This window comes from Mollisia scopiformis, assembly GCF_001500285.1.
Source record: "Mollisia scopiformis unplaced genomic scaffold LY89scaffold_2, whole genome shotgun sequence".
NCBI lineage: Eukaryota > Fungi > Ascomycota > Leotiomycetes > Helotiales > Mollisiaceae > Mollisia > Mollisia scopiformis.
In genome coordinates this window covers 499,245-519,434 of record NW_017263582.1, presented here as the reverse complement: position 1 = coordinate 519,434, position 20,190 = coordinate 499,245, and the positions used below count along the sequence as shown (strand labels likewise).

The 20,190-nt window shown below is 50.3% G+C and overlaps 6 protein-coding genes across 6 annotated transcripts; 3 read left to right on the top strand and 3 right to left on the bottom strand.

The window, feature by feature from the left end:
• Positions 1-125: 125 nt before the first annotated feature.
• Positions 126-1,372, bottom strand: LY89DRAFT_167529 (uncharacterized protein). The gene is made up of 2 exons (XM_018205545.1): positions 1,204-1,372; positions 126-1,152 (listed from the first exon to the last, which is right to left on the bottom strand). The coding sequence occupies exon 2, from the start codon at positions 1,039-1,041 to the stop codon at positions 424-426; it is 618 nt and encodes a 205-aa protein (XP_018077465.1). The 5' UTR covers positions 1,042-1,152; positions 1,204-1,372; the 3' UTR covers positions 126-423.
• A 2,022-nt stretch (positions 1,373-3,394) lies between these two features.
• On the top strand, positions 3,395-4,229 carry LY89DRAFT_167493 (uncharacterized protein). The gene is made up of 2 exons (XM_018205544.1): positions 3,395-3,471; positions 3,571-4,229. Exon 2 carries the CDS (start codon positions 3,592-3,594, stop codon positions 3,976-3,978), a length of 387 nt encoding a protein of 128 aa, XP_018077464.1. The 5' UTR covers positions 3,395-3,471; positions 3,571-3,591; the 3' UTR covers positions 3,979-4,229.
• LY89DRAFT_679914 (uncharacterized protein) lies at positions 4,104-4,621 on the top strand. The gene has a single exon (XM_018213968.1). The coding sequence runs from the start codon at positions 4,123-4,125 to the stop codon at positions 4,303-4,305; it is 183 nt and encodes a 60-aa protein (XP_018077463.1). The 5' UTR covers positions 4,104-4,122; the 3' UTR covers positions 4,306-4,621.
• A 377-nt stretch (positions 4,622-4,998) lies between these two features.
• LY89DRAFT_167467 (uncharacterized protein) lies at positions 4,999-6,736 on the bottom strand. Its single transcript, XM_018205543.1, has 2 exons — positions 5,436-6,736; positions 4,999-5,380 (listed from the first exon to the last, which is right to left on the bottom strand). Exons 1-2 carry the CDS (start codon positions 6,506-6,508, stop codon positions 5,029-5,031), a joined length of 1,425 nt encoding a protein of 474 aa, XP_018077462.1. The 5' UTR covers positions 6,509-6,736; the 3' UTR covers positions 4,999-5,028.
• Positions 6,737-8,753: 2,017 nt separating this feature from the next.
• On the top strand, positions 8,754-9,707 carry LY89DRAFT_167423 (uncharacterized protein). The gene has a single exon (XM_018205542.1). It carries the CDS (start codon positions 8,981-8,983, stop codon positions 9,467-9,469), a length of 489 nt encoding a protein of 162 aa, XP_018077461.1. The 5' UTR covers positions 8,754-8,980; the 3' UTR covers positions 9,470-9,707.
• An 8,745-nt stretch (positions 9,708-18,452) lies between these two features.
• Positions 18,453-19,930, bottom strand: LY89DRAFT_663575 (autophagy-related protein 18; the record flags this gene model as incomplete). The annotated part of the gene is made up of 4 exons (XM_018212713.1): positions 18,453-18,507; positions 18,565-19,598; positions 19,675-19,829; positions 19,879-19,930. 4 exons carry the CDS (start codon positions 19,928-19,930, stop codon positions 18,453-18,455), a joined length of 1,296 nt encoding a protein of 431 aa, XP_018077460.1.
• Between the last annotated feature and the right edge of the window lie 260 nt (positions 19,931-20,190).

Below are 20,190 nucleotides of genomic sequence, written 5' to 3'. Positions count from 1 at the left end.
CACACCCTCTTGGAGATAGGAAAACCCTCCTTTGACGTGGTACCCACCAGTGTTCCCATTGGAATAGGCGTACTGTACTCTTTCTTGTTGGATGTTGGTCGCAGGCCTAAGCAATCACAGGATCAAGAGAGATCCATTCGAGTGCTCGTCTGCATATGGTGGCAACGGTGGGGAGTCCTCACTCGAGGGATTCCAGGGAATGCCGGACCGAGATTGTTGGTTGCCTGGCATTGGCTCCCGTTGAATGGCAAAGGGAAAGGTATGACTGGGTTGCGAGGAGTCCATCATACAATCGCTAAGGGAGACACTCATCGAGTGATCATGACCGCAAGAGGAAAGATGCTATCACGTAGATTCGTTGCGTATACCCCTAAATGTCTCTCTTTGCGCAGGGAATAAGAATTGACTCCTTTAACGGGAATGTTAAGCCTTCCGGGTACAAGGGCTTTGCTTTGCTGCAGTGCCGCGGCTCATGTTCCAAGAGACTTTTCCATTCTGGACGCCTTGTCTAGATTGTTCTTGGGTACCCTTGAGAGCTTCTCGAAGGGAAAAAGACTTCTTCATGCTACTAGGTAGGTCTTGAGTAGTTCGTCGACTCGTGTTACCAAGTGTGGTAAACGACCCGGCGGAGAAAAAGTCTTGTGCCGCTGCGCATGGTGAAGAAAGGCATCTCGGCCGAGATCCAGACTTGGATCTACAGTTCCAACTGTGCCTCTCGACTCGACGATCGCTCGGAACAGCATACAGATGGTGAACATATACGAACGCGAGTATAAGCGCTCTGCGATAGCCACACGACGCGAGAGACGCGACTAATCGCACCAGATCGAGGCAATGCTTAGCTGGTCGGCGTAAGACGAGAGGGCGCTGGCCACTGATAATGAAAGTGCAGGCGCCAGCTTCGGGCCTGTGTTGCACACCGAATCGTGACAACTGCTGCTGTGCCATCGGGACGGCGCGAGTTGGAGTTGAAGGCTGCAGGGCGTTGCCAAGCGTGGGCGTGCAAGTGTCGAGCATCGAGCATCGAGCATCGAGAGACATTTAAGCGCCGGGGGGCACAGTGGCTTGGTGGCTTGATTCGACGTCACGTACGTACGACGGCCAGAATCCCCGAATGCTAGTTCCAACATCACCTCAGAAACCAACATTTTACTATGCACGATCAGTGTCGGTCGGTGTGTATGGAATCAAATCATAGCAAACCATCGTCGTTTCTCTTGCCCGCGTCGCCAGTTCATGCCGTCACGTCGTATCTCCGCAGGGCCTGGCATGGTATGGTATGGCATCGCATCGCAGTGCAGATTGGACTCCGCCCGTCCTGATATTGGCCAGCACACGACTAGGAGAACCAGCCACCCCGAGAATAATATTGAAGCCCGAACGACGACGACGTCGTAGTAACGGGACCGAGTGAAGATGCGGAAGGACGAAAAATTGAGAAGATAGCGGTTGCTTGGGGGCCACAGACATATTTACGTGAAAAATAACGGGCAATAGATTGCGACAAGAGGGCTGTGTTGACGATGGATGCATTGCTGAGTTGTCGTCTCAAGACGAATTCTGCCGCAACACACCTTCATGGCTTGCTTCACTTCACCCGTGCCGAACAGACAAAGCGGTACGATACCAACGAGTGAGTGTATTGTTACTACTCACACTGCTACTACCACACGACAACACTGCCGCCTTCGCTTTGCATCTCTATCTCTATCTCTGCACTTTCGGTGACAGGAACTGAACCTCCTGCCCTGCCTGCACGCCCAGACACCACGAACGGTGAACAACAGGCTCAGGCTCAGGCTCTCGACGCATGGCTGGAGGGAACATGGGCCGACTGAAGACTGAACGCCAGGCACGCCAATCGGCATCACGGACAACAACGGCGTCCGGTGGGGTTTAGGTTGGGGCTGAAAAGCCACAAGACGGACATTGAGACCGTATCTCCAGCAGCATTTCAGCAGCATCGTCAGAAATCTCCACGTTCAGACCATGTCATATCGGCGTTGTACGGCAGTAGCTTAAAACCTTACTTCCGTCGAGAGAATCCGCATGAGGAGCCCGCGCTGTACTCTCATTTGCCTGCTCGGAATTTCCTGTCAGCGACGGCTCGTAAGGGCAGCAGACTACAGTACACACTGTACATGATCTGGTGATGGTGATGGTGATGGTGATGGTGATGGAGCGTTATTCGCCCTCTTTCTCTCTCAGCCAAGCAAGCAGCATCCATCCTACTACTTTCTATTCTAATTTGATTTGCGCAACCAGAGCACAAGAATGAGGTCAGCAAGGCGTCCCTCCTTCACGCATGCACGCACCACTCGGAATGCGCAAGAGACACGAAACTCGACGGCTAGAATCACGAATGGCTGAATGCGGAGTCGACGAGGTCGCTCGAAACGGCTCTGAGCATAGGCGAGTTTGGTAAGATGATGATCTGAAGCTGGGAAACACCAAACCGGCAGGTGCTGCCAGAGAAGCCGGTATCTGGGAAAACGTGTTTGACAAGCAATAGCCTCGTAGACGAGCCAATGGCCCGCGGAGACGCGCCTCTTATTGACACGTATAGGGATCAATGGAGAGTGAGCCCATTGTTGAATTTCATGGGGTGGAGGGGCTGAAAGAGGGGAGACGAGGCGAGCAAAAGGGGGGCTCTGGCTGGAGACCTGGAGACCCTCCATTTATGCGTACTGTACTTTACTGCTGCTGGCATGCTGCTGTACTCCACTCTCTTATATTAAAAGTTCATCTCAAGTCTTAGGCACCGCAATGCGACCAGATTGCTTTTACCAGACTGTCGGGAATTTCAGGCAGTGATCCCCCAAACAAGAGGCCCTTTAATATAAAAAGTGTGATAAAATTAGAACTCATAGCATCTGCAATAAGATGCTGCTGTCAATGTCTGTGGTAGAAGAAGCAAATGACGAAGGGAAGGTACAAAGTACGTTCAGCTCCTACCACTTAGCTTACCCCTGAATGGGGCTCGCTTGTCGCTCCTCTACCTATGTCAACGGATATCGTACCTCCGCCAATCAGACGCCACACATCGTAAATTCCGACCATTTATCGCGCATCTTCCTCTTCCTCTTCCTGCAACGCCGTATTCCATTCCAGGCTTGCTCCCGTCACCTATCACTCACGGCCCATGCTCTGACGAAAGGAAAAAGTACCGTTTCTGTGATCGTGCAGTACCAAGTACCGTCCGTGTCTGTTCAGTATTTGTCAGAAGGAAAAGCCACCACCACTTCCACTCCCGCTCCAAAAGCCCCCCAAAGCAAGCGAACAAAGAACAAGCCTCCTACTGTACTGTACGGAACGGTACCACCCCTCCCCATCCATGCCCTACCCTACCCTACCCTACCCTGAACCCTCCCTCCCTTTCCCACCAACAAGGGCCCTCACATCTCGAAACCCGCGCGGTAAAGACACCCCCCTGCAAGCCAGCCAGTCCAGTCCGTGCTGTAGTTGTTCAGAATTACCCGCAACGGCCCACCACCACCACCACCACCACCACTAGCTCCTCCTCCTCCCTCCCTCCCTCCCTCACGCACTAAACCGCATTCCCTCCCAAACTCAGAATCGAATCGCGCCGGGATGCCCATCCTGCGCCCACTTCCCTCCCTCCTCTCAAGATCCGTGCAACAAGGCTTGCTTGCTTGCTTACGAGAACCGACTCCAACCAGCCTCTCTCTCTCTTCTCTAGCCCCACATACCAACCTGTACCTCAACACCTCGAAAATTGCAACGAACAGCGATTTGTACGTACAACAATCAATCAGCTTGTCTTGCTTGTTGCTTGCTGCAGTTCAATTCATCCATCCAGCTAGCCAGCCAGCCTTCCCGCTTGCGATGATGGGCCAGCAGCCAGCAGCCAGCCAGCCAGCCAGCCAACATTTTCCCATTCCCAAACAGCACAGCACCCCCAATCTCGTTCCCTCCCTGACGACCAGAGAACCTTCCATGCATATGCAGCCAGTGTAAGAGAGAGAGAGAGAGAGAGAGAGACCTGGAGAGAGAGTGAGGAAGGAAAATTGGAAGCAAAAAAGCGTGACCGGGTCGACCGATCGATCGGCCGAACGTTTAGCCCGGCCTTACTGTACGTTGCTGGGGGGGGGGGGTAGATGGATGGAAATACGCTTCGGCCACTCAGGGTGCTGGGTAGCCGCCAGACGGGGTGCCAAGAGGGGGTCGGGTGTGATTGGTCAGCTCGTGAAGCACGGTTCAAAGCATGGCGACTCGAAGCTTCTCCTCGATCTCGCAAGACTCGGCGGCGCGTTGTACTGTACTTTCAGCATGTTCTTTTTTTAATCACTGATGAGAGAGAGAGAGAGAGTGGAGCATTTTTTTGAAGATTTGAAATACTGTGATTCTCTTTCTATCTGCTTGAGGCCCCATATGTGAGATACGTAGTAGTAGAAGTGGTGGTTTACACAACTGAATGCGCCTAAAAGGGTATTCTAGTACAAAAACAAATAGATACAATCAAAGTGAAGTGAAGTGAAAAAAAAAACAAAAGCCAAAAAAAAAGTGAAGAGAAGTGAAGAAGAAGACAAAAAAACATTCATATCCCGGAACACCAGGGGTGCAAAAGACCCCTCCTTTCCTATCCCTTCCTAGTCCCCAGTTATCCGTCCCAATCCATCCATTTTGATATCCCACCCCAAAAGAGAGAAGAGCAGAGAAAAGGGCGGTCGCCCTTCCGAATGCGTTGCTGATGATCATCCATGCGCGTATTGTATGTATCGTGTAACCATCAGCCGCCCCCAAGAACGTTACCCAGCCATCATCCACCCCATCCCAACCCATCCATTCGTTCTCGAAGCCCGTATCGAAGGCCCAGAAACCGAGGAAGCGCAAAAAAAAAGTGAGGCGGCATTTTCTTGTGTTGCTCTGACTGCGCCGGTAGTGTCGCATTGCATATTTTTCGCGTTATTCCCATTACGTCGTCGTTGGAGAGATACAGAGAAATGAGATGTGATGAACAGAAATCGCTTTCGTATACGATTGAAGCTTTCTTTCGTACGTAAGTGATCAGTTCGACCATACGGCTTCGTGGCCTCCGCCTCCGCTTTCCTGGCCAAGGTGGTACTCTTGTCGCTCGAGGTAGGAGGAACCTCCAGGAGCTGACGTGAGAGAGCTGTCATGCGTTTGCGGGCCGCCGCTGCCGCCGTTGCTGCGACTTGTAGAAGAACCTACTGAGTGCGGTGGTGGGGTGTAGTGCGTTCCGGAGCTGTAGGATGCTTGTCTGGACGCGTGATGGGTGTCTACAGAGGAGCGGGCGGGAATCCTCATGTTGTGGTGGTCCGAGGTGTTGCTGTAGCTCTGTGGTCTGAAGTCGACGGTCTCAATGTCAAATCGCTTTGAGCAGCCGTCTTCCATGTGTCTGGGAGGCTTCATTAGCTTATGTCTGATGTCAGGTACAAGGGGGTGAGGCTTACCGTCTTAGTGTATCTTTTCTGGCGAAGAATCGACTGCAGTAGTCGCATCGGTGGTTTCTCTGCTTCATGTGGACACTCTGGTGGTGTCTTTGGAGGTCCGTCTTCCGGACAAACTTCTTGTTGCAGTCCTTAACTGGACATGGGAATGGGTATTCCCGGCTGGCATCATGGGTCTCCATGTGAGCCTTGAAATTGTAGCTTCTTCCAAATAGCTTGCCACATCCTTTGACGTGACATTGGAAGTTTGCGTCTTCTTTTGAAGTGAGTCTTCGAGTCCGGGTGCGGGGTACTCCATTGGGGCGTCGTTGAGCTTGGGAGCCGGATGTGCCCCTCTCTTGGCTCTCTGAACGTCTGTCGTAATGTGGAATTGGTAGAGAAGAGATGCCTGGTAGATCTGGAGGGTTGCCATATTCCATCTTTGGCCATCCCATAGGTGGTTGATCGTAGAAAGTTGCATCAAGGCTTCCAGCGTAAGGGCCAGCGGACGAAACCATGATAGTATGGCTCAACTGTGGGGAGCTCATCATCATGGTGTCGTGTCCAACAAAGTCTGGGTGGTCCTCCATCTTGATGCGTGGAGTGAAGGAGTGGATGGAACCAGCTTGAGTGAAGATCTCGGAGACTGGAGCTGAGGAGAAGGAAGAGCGTTCAGAAGTGTTGCAGGAATCAGCTGGGGAGGCGGGAAGAACAGTGTTTACTTCAGCAGTGTGAGCTGAGTATATATCATGACTATATGGGACCTGCGTTGTTGAATGGAATGGCGCAAAATGATCATACTCTGCCTGAAGTAGATTAGGTGTAGAGTGAGATGACCTTGGAGTATCCCGATGCTGCAAAGCTGCGTTTGACCAGTTGGTTGATCCGGCGGGAGAGGGAATGCTCGTTACTGATACATTCTCCACGGCCGAACTTGACATTGGACACGAGTAGAGGCCGAGTCCTTGTAAAGAATCCGTGGAACGATAGCGAGAGTCACTCTGGGCTGGTGATGGATATTCATAGAGTGGCTGAGGGTTCGAAGAGTATGGATATGGTGAGGTTGGTGAGCGTGCGGATTGTGGGGTCAACTCCATCTTTATGTATGATGGGAATAGGAGGGAGGAGGATGGATTATGTAGTACGATGTAATGAAGAGTGGCCACCAAATACAGAACGTTGCTGGGGGCTAGCCTGGGAAAGCCAACAGCTTTATCGAGGATGCTGAGGTAGGCAGGAAGGATGCACGAGCGTGATTGGTGACCTCATGTACGGTATACCGATGACTTAGTGAGGGGGAGGGCACGTTTAAGAAGTGCCAGGAAGTGCGGGAGGTATCCAGGAGAGAGAGAGAGATGCCGTGGGAGTGCCCAAGCTCAAGAACGGGAGGTAGCCTTGGAGGAAGAGTGGAGTGAGCAAGACGTAAAACTGTTGTTGCTGTTGGATTTTGGGAGGAGGGCGATGGAGAAGTTTGAAAGGAATTCAAGGCAGATTTAAACTAAATCTCTTGGAGGAGGTGGAGGTGATGGTGGTGTCCATCTTCAAACAAACATATTATAATAACACAACGGTGATGGGTCTAATGTAAATCCTGACGTTCCAAGGGTGTAACGGCAGTGCTAGATGAGGATGGAGGGGCTTGACTTGCTTGACCTTCCCAGGAAGACGAGAGGAATCGGTAGGGGAGAGAGCCACGACCCTAGCCAACATGCCAAATGACCGCTTCAGGCTGCAGGGCAGGGTGTGCATCTCGAAGGGTTTAGTCGAGCTAGTGAGAACCGATGCAAAGGTACAGTCTACTCCGTACAGTACCAACCCAAATAAACCTGCGTGCTGGTGCTGCACAATGGGATGGGCATCAGATCAGGGGAGGGGGGGCCATTTGGGGTGGCGTGGGTCGCAGTAGGTAGGAATTTGGGAACAATGGGGCTTTACTGTACTGCACTGGCTACCTCGGAGCAGGACTGGGACGAGGACTGGGGAGCACGAGCTGGGGTGGGGGGTCGAGGATGAGACGACATTGGGTCGACCTACGACGAAAGGCCACTTGCAGGCCACAGCGGTGACAGCTAGGGCTATTGAGGACTGCAGCATGCTGTCAATCTTGCCGTGCTGGGCATAGACTCGAGAGGGTTTTGGCATAGTGGTTGCTGTTGCTGACATGAAGCTCGGATGACTGTTCCAGTGCTCCATTCTGGTGCACAGGGAATTTCCAGCGGACCAGGGCCGTCGAGAATGATGGCCGTGGCCCTTGTTACCCATGTCCCTGCCCAGGGATCCGGCGGTGGATAAGGGTGCAGTCCAGCGCGGATTTTACTGTAGTTAGAGTGCGAAGCTGCGGACCGGGATATGGAAACGGGGGGCGTTGGCACCCGTTAGATCCATCGTGCAAGGGAACTCAGTGAAGGGAAGTCAAGACGACCGGGGAACCGACGACACAGAACAGGCCAGGCAACACTGGGGCAGCGTTCATCGAGCACTATCCTGTCCTGTCAGACTTACAATCTTAGACGGACGCTTGCTGGGAGTGGTATAGCTATAGTGTCAGATGGGATAAGATGGGAAGGTAGAAGGTATTGTTAGAAACAGTCAGTCATAAACGAAGGCCAGACAACAACATGGTGAGTAACTGAGCGAGTGTGCCGGCGACTGGTTCACGACTGGTTGTCTGTTTGACAGGGACGAGGACGATGATGGGAAAAGCAGATGGGAGACTGCCGCTGTATGGCTCATACAGCTGTAGGGTTTAGCAGCAGAAGGTGAGAACTTACGATGCCCTCAACCACTCAGACTCGCGCGACGCTGGAGCTGGCCGTAGCAGCTGTGAGCCGTTCGACATTTAAGGTGCTGAGGGCTGACGGACACTAAGATACGAGATAGGTACCGATACTTGCGGATCACCACCGACCATGACGAGTTCAGCAACTCGTTGGCGATGGATGACTGGTGCGTTCGTCTATGGAGTCTCGAATTGGTGTGCTGGTGTGCTTGTGTGCTTGTGTGCTTGTGTGCTTTGCTTTGGTTACTTTCGTTTGGCTGCTTTCATTTGATTGCTTGCTGCAATGCTGAGTGTGATGAGCAGCGGAAACTACAGTACTTTACTTTCCCTACGTAAATCAAGATGGCGGTTCGCCGAGTACAAAACGCCGGGCGAACCTCGCTAGAATGCAAGACCGAATCCGAAAGTCCATTCGTCAAGCTTTCCAATTCCAACATCATCAATTCATTTCACCTCACTTCACTCACCTGAGATATACCCTTCACTGCATTCATAGTAATTATCCTGATATCTTATTCACGCCCTTCCATTTACTCTCTCACTCCACAGTCCGGACGTATCCCACTCATCTTCCTCTCGCACGTGCCTACGTCCGTACAAGCAAATGTCCCATGCAGCATGATGCTATTTAAGTATGCAGACAAGCAAAGGAGCCTAGTTGCTGTGACCTCGAGATTAGATGCACACTATGATGGGTGATGGGGAAGCTAGGACGGCTGCCGTGTCCGTCGGGTGGGGTATCCTGACTGTGATCCTGCTTCCTCAGTCCTGACTACTTTCTCCTGGCGTGATGTTCGACGCAAACGTTAATCATCCCTCCAGAGCACGACGCCGTTCCCGTTCCTCGCTGATGCAAATGCGAATGCAGACGCGATGCGAACTTGCTGCTGAAATTACTAAGCAGCATCAAAGTTGCGTGCTGGTAAAGTCCAGGTACAGGTACAGACAGCATCAGAAACGGCAACGGCCTCGAAGTTCCCCAGCAGCCAAACTTCTTCAACGGTGTTCACTAATCCCCGTTTCCGTTCCCAAATCCCAGTTCTTGGCTGTTCTCAGATCATTCATTACTCATGCAGTCCCATACCAGAAGATGCCACAGGCTGGTCCCCACCCGCTGCAGCCAGGTCGGTCGTTTACAGTGTCCACCCAGCGTCTCCAGGCGCCAAAAAACGGGGGTCGAATGTCGCTCTCGCGCGTGGCAGGCTGCCATCAAGGCCGGCGGGAGGGGCTAGAGAAGGTCAGTTTAGCGTGTTTGCAGGGTAGCGGACGCTCCAAGTAGGGAACGAGAATGCCTGTCGGGTCTGGTCTGATCCTGTCTGGCCCATCCTACCCTGCCCTGTGTGTTCTCACGTCTCGTCAAGTTCTCCCCATAATAACTGCTCGCTCTTATTATTCCCATTCCTGTTAAGTAATCCCATGATTCCCATACTTCCCCGTTGAGGCCGGGTGCAGGAAGCATGTCCACCTCGCTAACCGCATCTTGACGCCGTCATGTCTGGATAGAGGCCAAAGTTTGGTGCCATGATCCACCTCGTCCTTATCACAACCGCAAGCGTGGTCGATATTCCCTACTCCGCCCCAAGCGGCCCCAAGTAGATCGCATCCCCCATTGGCTGGCTCGTAAACTTTTCTCGCTACCTGCGTACAGTATCGTCCAGGGCATCAAAGACGACACAGCCTCGAGGAGAGGTATTTTCGAGACCGACGATGTTTATTTTCATCCCAAATGTAAATGAATACGTTCCAACGTCAGGATGCGGTCTCAGTCTCGACGGCCTCGCTCGACGTCATCTCACCCCTCCCATATTGCAGCTTCAAACTTTCACTTTCTCCCCAAGAGCCCGCTCATGAACTACTATCTGTGTTACCGCCTTTCTGCATCCATCGGTACATGCTCGAGGCGGAGCCACAGGTCAAGAAGCGGCTGTGCTGTGCTCAGGTACCCGTTAGCCATGTGCCATGTGAGAGAGATCCAAATCCTCCAGCCACGATCTGTTGGAATCTCGTCCATCAGAGATTCCCAACATGAAGCACGGTCTCCTTCATGCACCCCCAAAAATGCGGCCCATCCATTGGCTCCGTGAACGACCGTCACGAGTAAGTGAGTGCATGCGAGGGATCCAAACTAGATGTCACCGAGCAGTAGCCAGCGTGCGTCAGTCGACATTCGGCGACTTCTAAAGGTCTTCTCGAAGCTCGGAAGCAGAGAGATCGTCATCGCTATCTCCCTCGCTATCGTTCCCATCGAAGTACTGTACAGTAGTAGGGCGAAAATAGCTTGGAGCTTTCCCAAGAAATACAAGCTCTTGCAGTATCGGGAACCAGTCTGAGCTCCTACTACTGGACGCTACTGTTCTAGGGACTGCCCTGTAGGGCCAGCGCAGTCGTAGTGATGGGGTTGTGCACAGTCGCGCGTAGTACGTCTAGCACTGAAGATCTTCTCGGGCTGTTGCATCCGAGAGATTGGTTCACCAAGCGAATTAACCTCGACTTCTCCTCGTTAGCACGGCCAAGAGTCGAGAATGGGTCGGATATACAGTAGTTTCCACCTCGCTCCACCAACTGACTTATCCGCCATCCGCGCTCAGCGGGTACTCAAGATGAGGTTTCGGTACCAAGTGCAGAGCCGAAAGTATCAAACCTTGACCTCACCAGCATCGCAGGAGATTTCAACTGCGTAAAGTTTACCTCTTTTACGGAACCGATGCAGGCCCCGTCACACCTGGTCCTGAAGCCTCTCTTCTCTGCGCCAGTACTGTACTGTACTGTACAAGCAGGCCTTGGCCTAGTCGATTAGACAGCGCTTAAATCCCAGACACGCTTTCCCGCCAGGTCTGTTGCTGGTTGGTGGTGGCGGCCACGCGATACTGCATACGAACGCGGAGCAGTCTCCTTGCATCTGACAATCTGGTACTTAACCAGCAAGCTCTTTCACGTAAAATAAGCTCTTCCCTGCCTGTGAGAGGGTGTCAATCCCTTCCTATTCCCGCCATCTGCCCATGAATGATTTGAGTTTGTCTGCTTTTCCCTTCGAGTGCTTTCTTGGATGATAATTGGTGAGCCTTGTGGTAAGGCAAGGCAGATTCATATCTTTCCACAATGCGATCTGTGGAATCCTTCAGTGGCCAGTTATCGTCATTGGGTGGTTTGTTGGCGGGGTGAGTTATGCAAAACCGGTCTCGAAACACTACGGTATCTTGAAACAGATACAGATACAGATACAGATACAGAGTGTCCATTCAAGATGCTCGAGCCCTGACGAATGACGAATATGCTTATCGAACCTATGATGAGCAGTGACCAGATTCAGAGCAAACAAACGAGGCTGATTCCTAGCCCCCATTTCGACCCATAATTGCGGCAGCACAGAGGAGGCTGATGAGAATAATTTGATTCGCGGAAGTCTAACTTTCATTAGCATGCTGTAAGTAATACCAACAGCCGTAATACGACCAGGGGTGGCCGCACGTATTCCAGTACCCTCCTCTCGTCTCTCCTTGTCTTGTCTTGCCTTGTCTTGTGTTCCCGTCCTCGTCTCTCGTGTGGCTGCCGAGAGACGACTCGACTCGGGAACTTTTCTCACACTCATCTGCAGAAATGCCGGCCCCAGGATCTCACGCTCACCACCACCACAACTACCACGCTAACCAACCGGTACTGAAGCGAAACGCCTCTCCACGCCAGAACCTCGTGTCAAATGCCAGTTTGCTACTCGTACCGTAACCCTACCAACCACCATCCATCCATCTGCAGCGTCTAGAAAAAGACGTAGAAGACGTCGTCAGCACGGAGCAATCTTCTGTGCATGCCACTAAAATCTCATTTCACCCGCCTACTGGTGCAGTCGTCTCGAGTCTGCGCTCCTGAATGGCTGGTCGGTGGAAAACGCCATTTTAGCCGTCATGCATGGAAGGGAATAAAGTCGTTCTAGTGCGAGATGCACAATAAACCCGCCGAAGAACATCGACCACGACCACGACCACGACCTCCGGGTGGAGTGGGCCCCCCAATATCTGAGGTAACATGGTGATCAAGGGGACCCGCACAGCAGGATGAGAGGGTGTGTCGGCACCTGCATGGAACGAGAGGATAGAATGTTCGATGCAGAGAGCTAGAAGGATGGCACATGGATACCTAGGTAGCTCACTTCGGGATGCAATGCGAGGGTGAGGCACATACATACACATACAGACACACACGCATACCACGCACCACGTTCTCGTGGTGTGGCAGAACGAGCGAACGACGAGAGAGACCGCATCCTGGAAACAACGTGGCAGGGATGCAGATAAACTGACGTGCGTCGTCGTACTTGGTACTTACTGGATGATGGATGGATGGTGAGAGGGGGAGTTTGCTTGAAACAATCTGGGGGCCCATCATCATCATCGGATTGCGAGCGAGACTCTTGCTGCTGAGTCGTCCGTCTTGTCTGACCCTGACCTTCTTCCTTTGGCTACACGACTGCAATGCAGGTCGAATCCTTGGCGGGAAAATGATTACATGATTTGCAGCGTTGCAGCGGTTTTGCTTCTATCTATGTGAGAGATGTGCTTGATGTCAGTGTCTATCACTCCTCTTGTTGGATCATCCGGCATGGATAGAGGTGAGCAGGCTGATGCCATCGTTGTGGGGGTCGAAATCTCGAGATCGTAAGAGGGGAACTTGCATCTCGAGTCACCGTGAGTGAGTGAGTATCTAGCGAGGCTATGCTTCGAGTGTTGGGGGCCCTTTCCGTCAAGTGATCGTTCGATTGCATATTGCATCAAGAGATGCTGTGCAACAACAGTATAGTCGAGCCCTTCCTCGACTGGTTCACCGAGCATTGATCCGTATAACCATTCAGTTCGTGGAACTCGAGTTGCAATGTCCAGCCTCCACGATATCAAGAATACAACCCTATCTGTTTCATTCGATTTTACGTCAAAATGATGATATTCGGCGTGAGCACTGCCAGCCAGTCTTGAGATTTCCTCCCCGTTGGTGTCATCTGTTCGCGACGGTTACCGGGAATGCGTATCTCTGGTTGAACGGGACATTCCAGTGAATGTTCAGCTTGAGGCTATCAAGCCACCACCAATTCAGGGCCAGACAAGCTTTGAGTTTTGTTGCCCCTTGATCGATTGAATGAATACCTGTCCGGGCTCGAGACATTGAAGCCTGTCTGGTCGTATCGTCGTTGACGTCAAAAGCATCAGTATCGACAATGAACCCCGTCTTGACTTTGTTGCCCCTCAATTGTAAGTATGTTTAGCTTGAGACAATGAGAATGAGAGTTCTTGCTTTGAATGTACGTCAACAGTGTATTCACCCGGAGCACTGCCAATGATCTGGATCTTGATATCGTTTCGCTCTTCGAGTTATTCTCCCTTTTGATTACCGATCGTGAAACTCGTCTCATGCCTCCAACTATGTCTGAGAACGGGAAAACAGCTTGTTCTTGATTTGAACTTAGGTCAAGTGAATGTTCAGCTTGAATGCCCTTGTCAACAGCTTTGAACCTACCTCGTCCATCAAGTAACCTCCCTCGTTGACGGTAGCCTATCCTGTGTCTGTTGGTATGTCAAGAAAACTTCAGTCTGAAAGCTGCCAAGAATTTCCGCTCTGACATTGCTGCCTACTCTCGACGCCCTTCGAGACCAGAGTCCAGAGAGGGAATTTGATTAGCATCCAGTGACGAGAACCACACGAGCCCCCTTTCGAACGTCTCTCCTTGGCTCATGTCTCGATAGCCAGCCAGCAATGAAGCCCGTCTTCATAACAGTTTGCTCAGCCATCCATGAGATCCGTCGCCCTTCGAACACACACCCAGCTCAGAAAACGAAGCCTGCCTTGAACATCAAGTCAACATTCAGCTCGGATTCACCTTCTATCTCACGACAGACTTCGGATCTACACTCGCAAGATCTCGAAAGAACGTCTTCCGTTTCGTCGCGAATACTCCAAGACTCTCAGTCGTGTGAACAAAAATACGGATCCATGATCTGTAGAGATTCATGTTCGACGAGGGCGCGACGTTCGGTATTCTCGAGGATATAGGAATGTTAATGTGTTTGGGACTCGACGGGTATAATTCTAGTTAGAATTGCTGATGGGGGATGGGTTCTCTCCCTGCCTCTCTCAGTTGGCATATACCACATTCCTCGATGTCAGATCCACTTCCTGGTATTCCAATTTGCTACGAATCTCTGGCGTTTTGGTCGCTGCTTGACTTGATGAAGTCGATCATAACCTCAATCTCTGCGACGCACCTTGCACTTTTGACATTCACCGAGAAAATCACCATCTGAGCTGGCAACAACCACTCAACAAAACCAATCAGTGGGCCTATCTCTAGGTAGAATAATGTCGCCGCGTCAAATTGTCTCTTTAACACCTCCAGGTTCTGCATTGCTGCGGTTCCTCCAACCACATACTCGAGTAGAGCCGTCGAACCATCATCAGCGCGTGCGTGGGTCCTGCTGTCGAGTGCTGGTGCCCGCCAGAGATTTCTTCGTGGCATTGTTTCCATTCTCAGTCTACGAATTCCTTCCATGCTTTATATCTTGAGGCGGGGCGTCGGTGATTACTGTGAATGGTGTGAAGTCCACACCAATATGCTAAAGTATCTGGTGAAAGAACTCCATTCCAACTCTCCTGCCCGTTACTTGATCTTCTTGGGCCAGAATCCATTGCGACTGTCTTTTTTCAGATGTCGATGTCTCCATAATCAGCAATAAAGCCAGGTTAAAGTTAGCTCGTGTTGAGCTCTACGATCTACAGGATATTCAACTCGACCACCACACAAAGTTCCACGTCAAATTTGTCGTCCTTTGAGGGGGATTTCAGCTAGTTCAAGACTATAAAGCTTTGCCCTCGATCACCTCACACGTCAAGTTCATAGTGAAAATCACCTCCGTTCTCGAACGAAATTATGAGTCTTCCTGCCTTCAAAGCAAACAGCGCGAATAGCGCGAACCGCGCAAATTGCGCAGATAGCGATGACAGCGCGGATTGCGCAGGAAGCGCCAAATGCGCAGAATACGAGAAAAAACAAAAGTCTGCAAGGCATGAAAGAATTCCTAATCTCCATAGAAAAATCTCACTTCAGAGAACTCACTACTAAAACCTACACCAACATACATCCTCACTCTCCACACGTTCAAAAGTCCGGTCCATGACCAAGTCACGAAACACGCCCTTCCTCGACGTCTACCTACTTTTCTCACAACATCCTATCCAGCTTTCGTACCTCATGCAAAGTATCGACAATCATACATCCCCCTCTCAACGAAATGTTTCAAGGAGAGAAGTGTCGGGAGCGGAAGTTCCGAAACGCAGGATAATGGATGGAGGGAAGGGGCGAAGGATCTCTGCAGGAGCAACGGGTTTCTGGATGGGAAAGATAAGAGTTTGGGATACATGGGATAGTAACGACATTTGACTTGAGATCTGGGGTTGATACGTGGGAGGTCGATGATTTTCCGTTGGAACTTGGATGGTAAATACGGCAGGCAAGCTCGGAGGCTGCTCGACCTACAGGATTGCTCTCAAGTGGGTTGTAGTCCTTGTTACTACGACCACTTGGTGAATTGCTGTATATTTTCACATGGTTCTAATGGTGAGGCAGAGGTATGGGTTGCTGCAAAATTGTTGAAGACTTCCATGCCAAATGCAGCTTCATCTATTCACGTAGAGCTTGGAAGAAGCAAAGACTACACAGTCAGAAAAGCCCAAAAGACTTGATATACGCATATCATCCTTCTAACTGGTGCTTCAACACAATAAAGTTGAGCAAGGCTAAAGAGACTAGGTAGAAGAGCTCGCAACGCCAATATCCTTAAGTACTTGTCAGTGCATGTCATATGAATCGGAACAAGTTGGAGGAAAATAGGTTGGAAGAGTTCTTCCACTCACACCCATGGGGGAGAGGGATTATCATCTAGGACTATACGATCTATAATTCTCTTCGTTCTTGTGAATCTTCGGTGACAGTACCATTGTATTCAACTTTTAGCAATGATATGTTATGTGTCTCGCTGAAAGTCAGACATGATGCAATAACCTCTTGAACTATGCTCTTTTGATCGAGACTCGAGGTCTACTTTAGTTTGCTTTTGATACCTGTGCCCTTGGCCGCTCCATGATACTGGCCAAGGTAACGCCTTGAGGAGTTGACATCATCAAAATTGGTAGCATCGTGGGTTCATCTAGCCTGACCAACTACTGCATCTTGATATGTAGGGCTGCCATGAAAGCTTTCACAAGTCAGCAAGCATTAGAAATAGCATGGAGCAACACAAATACCTCCAAAAGCTCGCGACCACCAATCATGATTGGATCTAGAAACAAACCACAACAGACATCAACTGAATAGCTAGTTCAGAACCGTCGCCATCGACTACGGTATACCAAGCACAGGTCACTAGATCCATACCAAGAATTCAATTCCGGTGCAGATGAAACCTCGCGAGTAGCTCCTATGCTAAAGTCGGCGGTGGAGAAATTCGACAAGACACTTAAATCTTTCTCTCTTGCGAGACTTTCTCAGATCGACCTGCCCAACTCAACACTTTAAACATCCAGAATAAGGTAGTCCTAGGCGACCTGATCATAAGCAAGAGAAAGTCTTTGATCTATAGAGAGTATTCATTTCCTCAGAGCTGACGTGTGGCAGAGAGGAAATGCGATCTTTCCCAAACCTTTGGGTGAACACCTTAATGAGCCTCATAGAAGACTAATCGCAGTAAAGCGAGGATCTAGTCCCCCTAAGGTATCTAAGCGACAACTGGAGAGGTTTTGACTAGGTAGAACATCTTCTTGATCGGTGATTGTTGTGATTCACCATATATACAAGCGGAAGTAAAGCTCGCGATGCGTTTCAGGGATAATCCACGACCTCTGTAAGTCTGATGAGCGAGTCTACCCCATCACAGCTACATTCCGACAAGATGGTGGCTGCTGATGGAGTTTTAGAGGAAATAACGAAGATCTTCTTACCGTGAGGGAATACCAGGGTATTTTGATCGCCAACAGAGTGAGAGGTAGTCCATGATATCAGTAAACGCTTACGTGGCAGTGGAAAGAGAATATAGAAGAACATTTCACCATATGCTGACGATGAATTAGAAGTACTCGATTGTTTGTATGAACGATATGGTCTGCGCGTTTAGCGCATTTCGCGCAATTTGCGCGGATTGCGGAATTTGCGCTGTTCGCGCAAAATATTTGGTCCACCGAAACAATCTCAAATATCTATGATCCAAGACCTATTCCATAGTAGCTCAAAAGCATCAATAAAACAAGTCTGAGAGATTGTACAAGTCAGAGCACAAAGTGGACTTAAGCCCGTGGAGGAAGCAACCTTGAATTTTGGCATCCCGCACCTAGCTTCGGTTTTGGTGACTCCGACCCTTTTCGACTTGACATGGGAATTTGGAGTACGCAGTAATAGAATAGAACAAAGAAACCCAAAGAGTTAACGTCTACCTAGGTACTCAGCTCCGAGGTAAGGATTCTAGAATATCCCTGCCGCACTTCATGCTTTCGAGACTGACATACATCGACCTGGACCTTGCAAAAGCAGCTGCCAAAGATGCAAGCTCAAGGTTTGTAAAACACACCTTGCTTTAGACCACGGTAGAAACCCCCTGCCGTATCAACGCGATGCATTATAGAACTTTGAACAAGGCGGTGGGATTCAGAATCTAAAGCATAGCAACAATTGGATGCAGGGACTACCTGATGCAAAGGAATTCAATAAGCAATTAGATCTAGGCGCGTGGGGCAGCGGCTTCACCATCAGCCGTGATATGCCATAGATGAACATGAGATTGGTATCAGCGGCACTGCCGACGCAAGGTAAAGCTGTTGCCATAACAAAACTGGAGAGTGACTGCGCCATTCTTGGACATGCAAAAGCATGCCTCGGGACAAATATCGGCCTGCAATGAATATGGATTAGAATACCCATGCCGAACCTGGAATACGAGATAGGAAAGTGGTCGCCCGGCAAATGAACTCTCGGCATTTTCGGCAGATTCGGCATCGTTCGAGATGCCGCGAATCTTCGGAAGAGAAGAAAGGATTTCATTAGTTTGCCTAACTTCGAAAGTAGACTGCCGTAGTGGGTCTCTCTCTTTCAGAGAAGCCTGTGCCGAAGCTTAAAAAAACGCCTGCTGCTAATGCTGAACCATTTCAGGGATGAACCATGAATTATCTGTGGAAAGATGTTGACCTCAACGCCCGTAAGAAATCAAAGAATGCACACTGCCGCATCTTTCTTAGTTGGTGTAGTCAATAGCTGACTGATCAAGCTTATCGTCTCCCTCGAGGACACTAAGTCAAGATTTAGCAGGTCGAAAATGGTTGAAAGAAATAGAGAAGGATACTTACGAGTATTGCTTCACCAAAACACCTTCGCCGCCATTCTCCAGATCTATGCTGAAAACATAGAATCCGCCATCACTAGTAACCACCATTACTTGTGGGCTACTATTGAGCATAGCAACCACACTTCGGAGTGGACCACCTGATGCATTGGTCCCCACGCTCTTCGGGATTTTGATGAATGCAAAGTCTCTCATGGGCTCCCACATCTCCGTGACGGCTTGTGGCAAGTAACCCCCGACAATTCCTGCAACATTCTTTCCCATCAACTGCGACGACCTTCTAATCATGCTTCCAAAGGTCCCACTAGCCTTGCGAGTAACGGCAGGAGATTCTCCATTGTCACTGCCCGGTGAGGTTCCTGTAGTTGGAGACTCGTTCCCACTATCATAGCTTCGAGACCGAGTCCATCGGTCATCAGGAGATTTTGGAGACATTGGTCGTAGCGCTGTTGGGGGAGGACCCAGCCTGAAAATGTGCACAGTATCAGTCGTAGATGAAACACATAGTAATGTCGAGCTTAGGTTGAATGACATGCTGTAGATAGTCGACGGATACGTGCCCCTTCGAAATTGATATAGTTTGGTGCCTTTTGGAAGGGAAAACACCCTAATGATCGTTCCAGTCTCCGAAGCTGTAGCAAGTAGTGTCCCATCATTGTTCAATGCAATACAAGACAGTGGTGCACGATGCGCTTCCACGACGTTCAGCGCCTCCAACTTTATGGTATCGAATATCAGGACATCGCCAGAGGTTGGTGGTACGAGTGGGGAAGGGGGTGGTGCATGAGCAGGTCGTTTATCTCCTGAATCTTCTCGAGCCTTCGGCAGCGGGTATGCAAGGTAGCAATTCTCTGATGATGGAGCAAGAGCGCATATCGCATTCGGGTTTGGAGATGTCTGAATGGTATGGAGAAGGCTCATGTTTGAGATGTCGTACAAGTAAATTTCTTCCTCCAGCACAACCGCAAGCCGCTTTCGATTCAACCTAACGGCAAGGACCGCGGAGGGGAACGTAAGTTCGCAGATTATCGAAGATCTCTGTGGTGGTGTTAGTCCAATCAATGGCCCAATGTCCGAAATCATCACAGCGCTTTCAGCCACCAGCCTATCCTACCTTCGTATTCTGTATGACTAGGTGCCTCGGGGAAAGTATGAGCGCAACTAATGAAGTTGAGAATAGCATCTCAATAAGCGCAACGTTTCCATCATCGCTGCTGAATATCTTCGAAAAAGGATCAGTGTGGTATATCCGGAAGCCTCTCGAGGTTCCTGAGTCAGGCAATTAGCTTAAGGTTACGGAAGCCCACGGGGATCTTACCAACAGCTAGACAACTATAGTCCTGGTTGAAGGTAACAAAGTTCATGGCCATGGTTTCGTATGATGCTGCTGATTTCGCAGCGAGAAGCCAAAGAGCTATGTATGGGATGGCGTGCAAAGATACGCTGGGGAGGCAGCAGAGTCGTAGCTGGGCAGAGGCTTGCAGGTATGAGGTAATGCGAAAGTTAAATGAGGCGCAAAGCTGTAGCTGAGTCGTACGAGTTCTTTGATACAATCATTTGGGCTCTGACTAGGTCGTGAATGTACGAGATACTGTTGAGAAATATCAGGCGCGGGGCTACCAAAGCTGTC

Excerpts from the sequence above, each read along its gene's own strand:
- LY89DRAFT_167529 (XM_018205545.1), bottom strand. The coding sequence starts at position 1,041 with ATGTCTCTCGATGCTCGATGCTCGATGCTCGACACTTGCACGCCCACG.
- LY89DRAFT_167493 (XM_018205544.1), top strand. The coding sequence starts at position 3,592 with ATGCCCATCCTGCGCCCACTTCCCTCCCTCCTCTCAAGATCCGTGCAA.
- LY89DRAFT_679914 (XM_018213968.1), top strand. The coding sequence starts at position 4,123 with ATGGAAATACGCTTCGGCCACTCAGGGTGCTGGGTAGCCGCCAGACGG.
- LY89DRAFT_167467 (XM_018205543.1), bottom strand. The coding sequence starts at position 6,508 with ATGGAGTTGACCCCACAATCCGCACGCTCACCAACCTCACCATATCCA. Across the intron at positions 5,381-5,435 it reads AGAAAAGATACACTAAGACG|ACACATGGAAGACGGCTGCT; the intron begins GTAAGCCTCACC and ends GAAGCCTCCCAG.
- LY89DRAFT_167423 (XM_018205542.1), top strand. The coding sequence starts at position 8,981 with ATGTTCGACGCAAACGTTAATCATCCCTCCAGAGCACGACGCCGTTCC.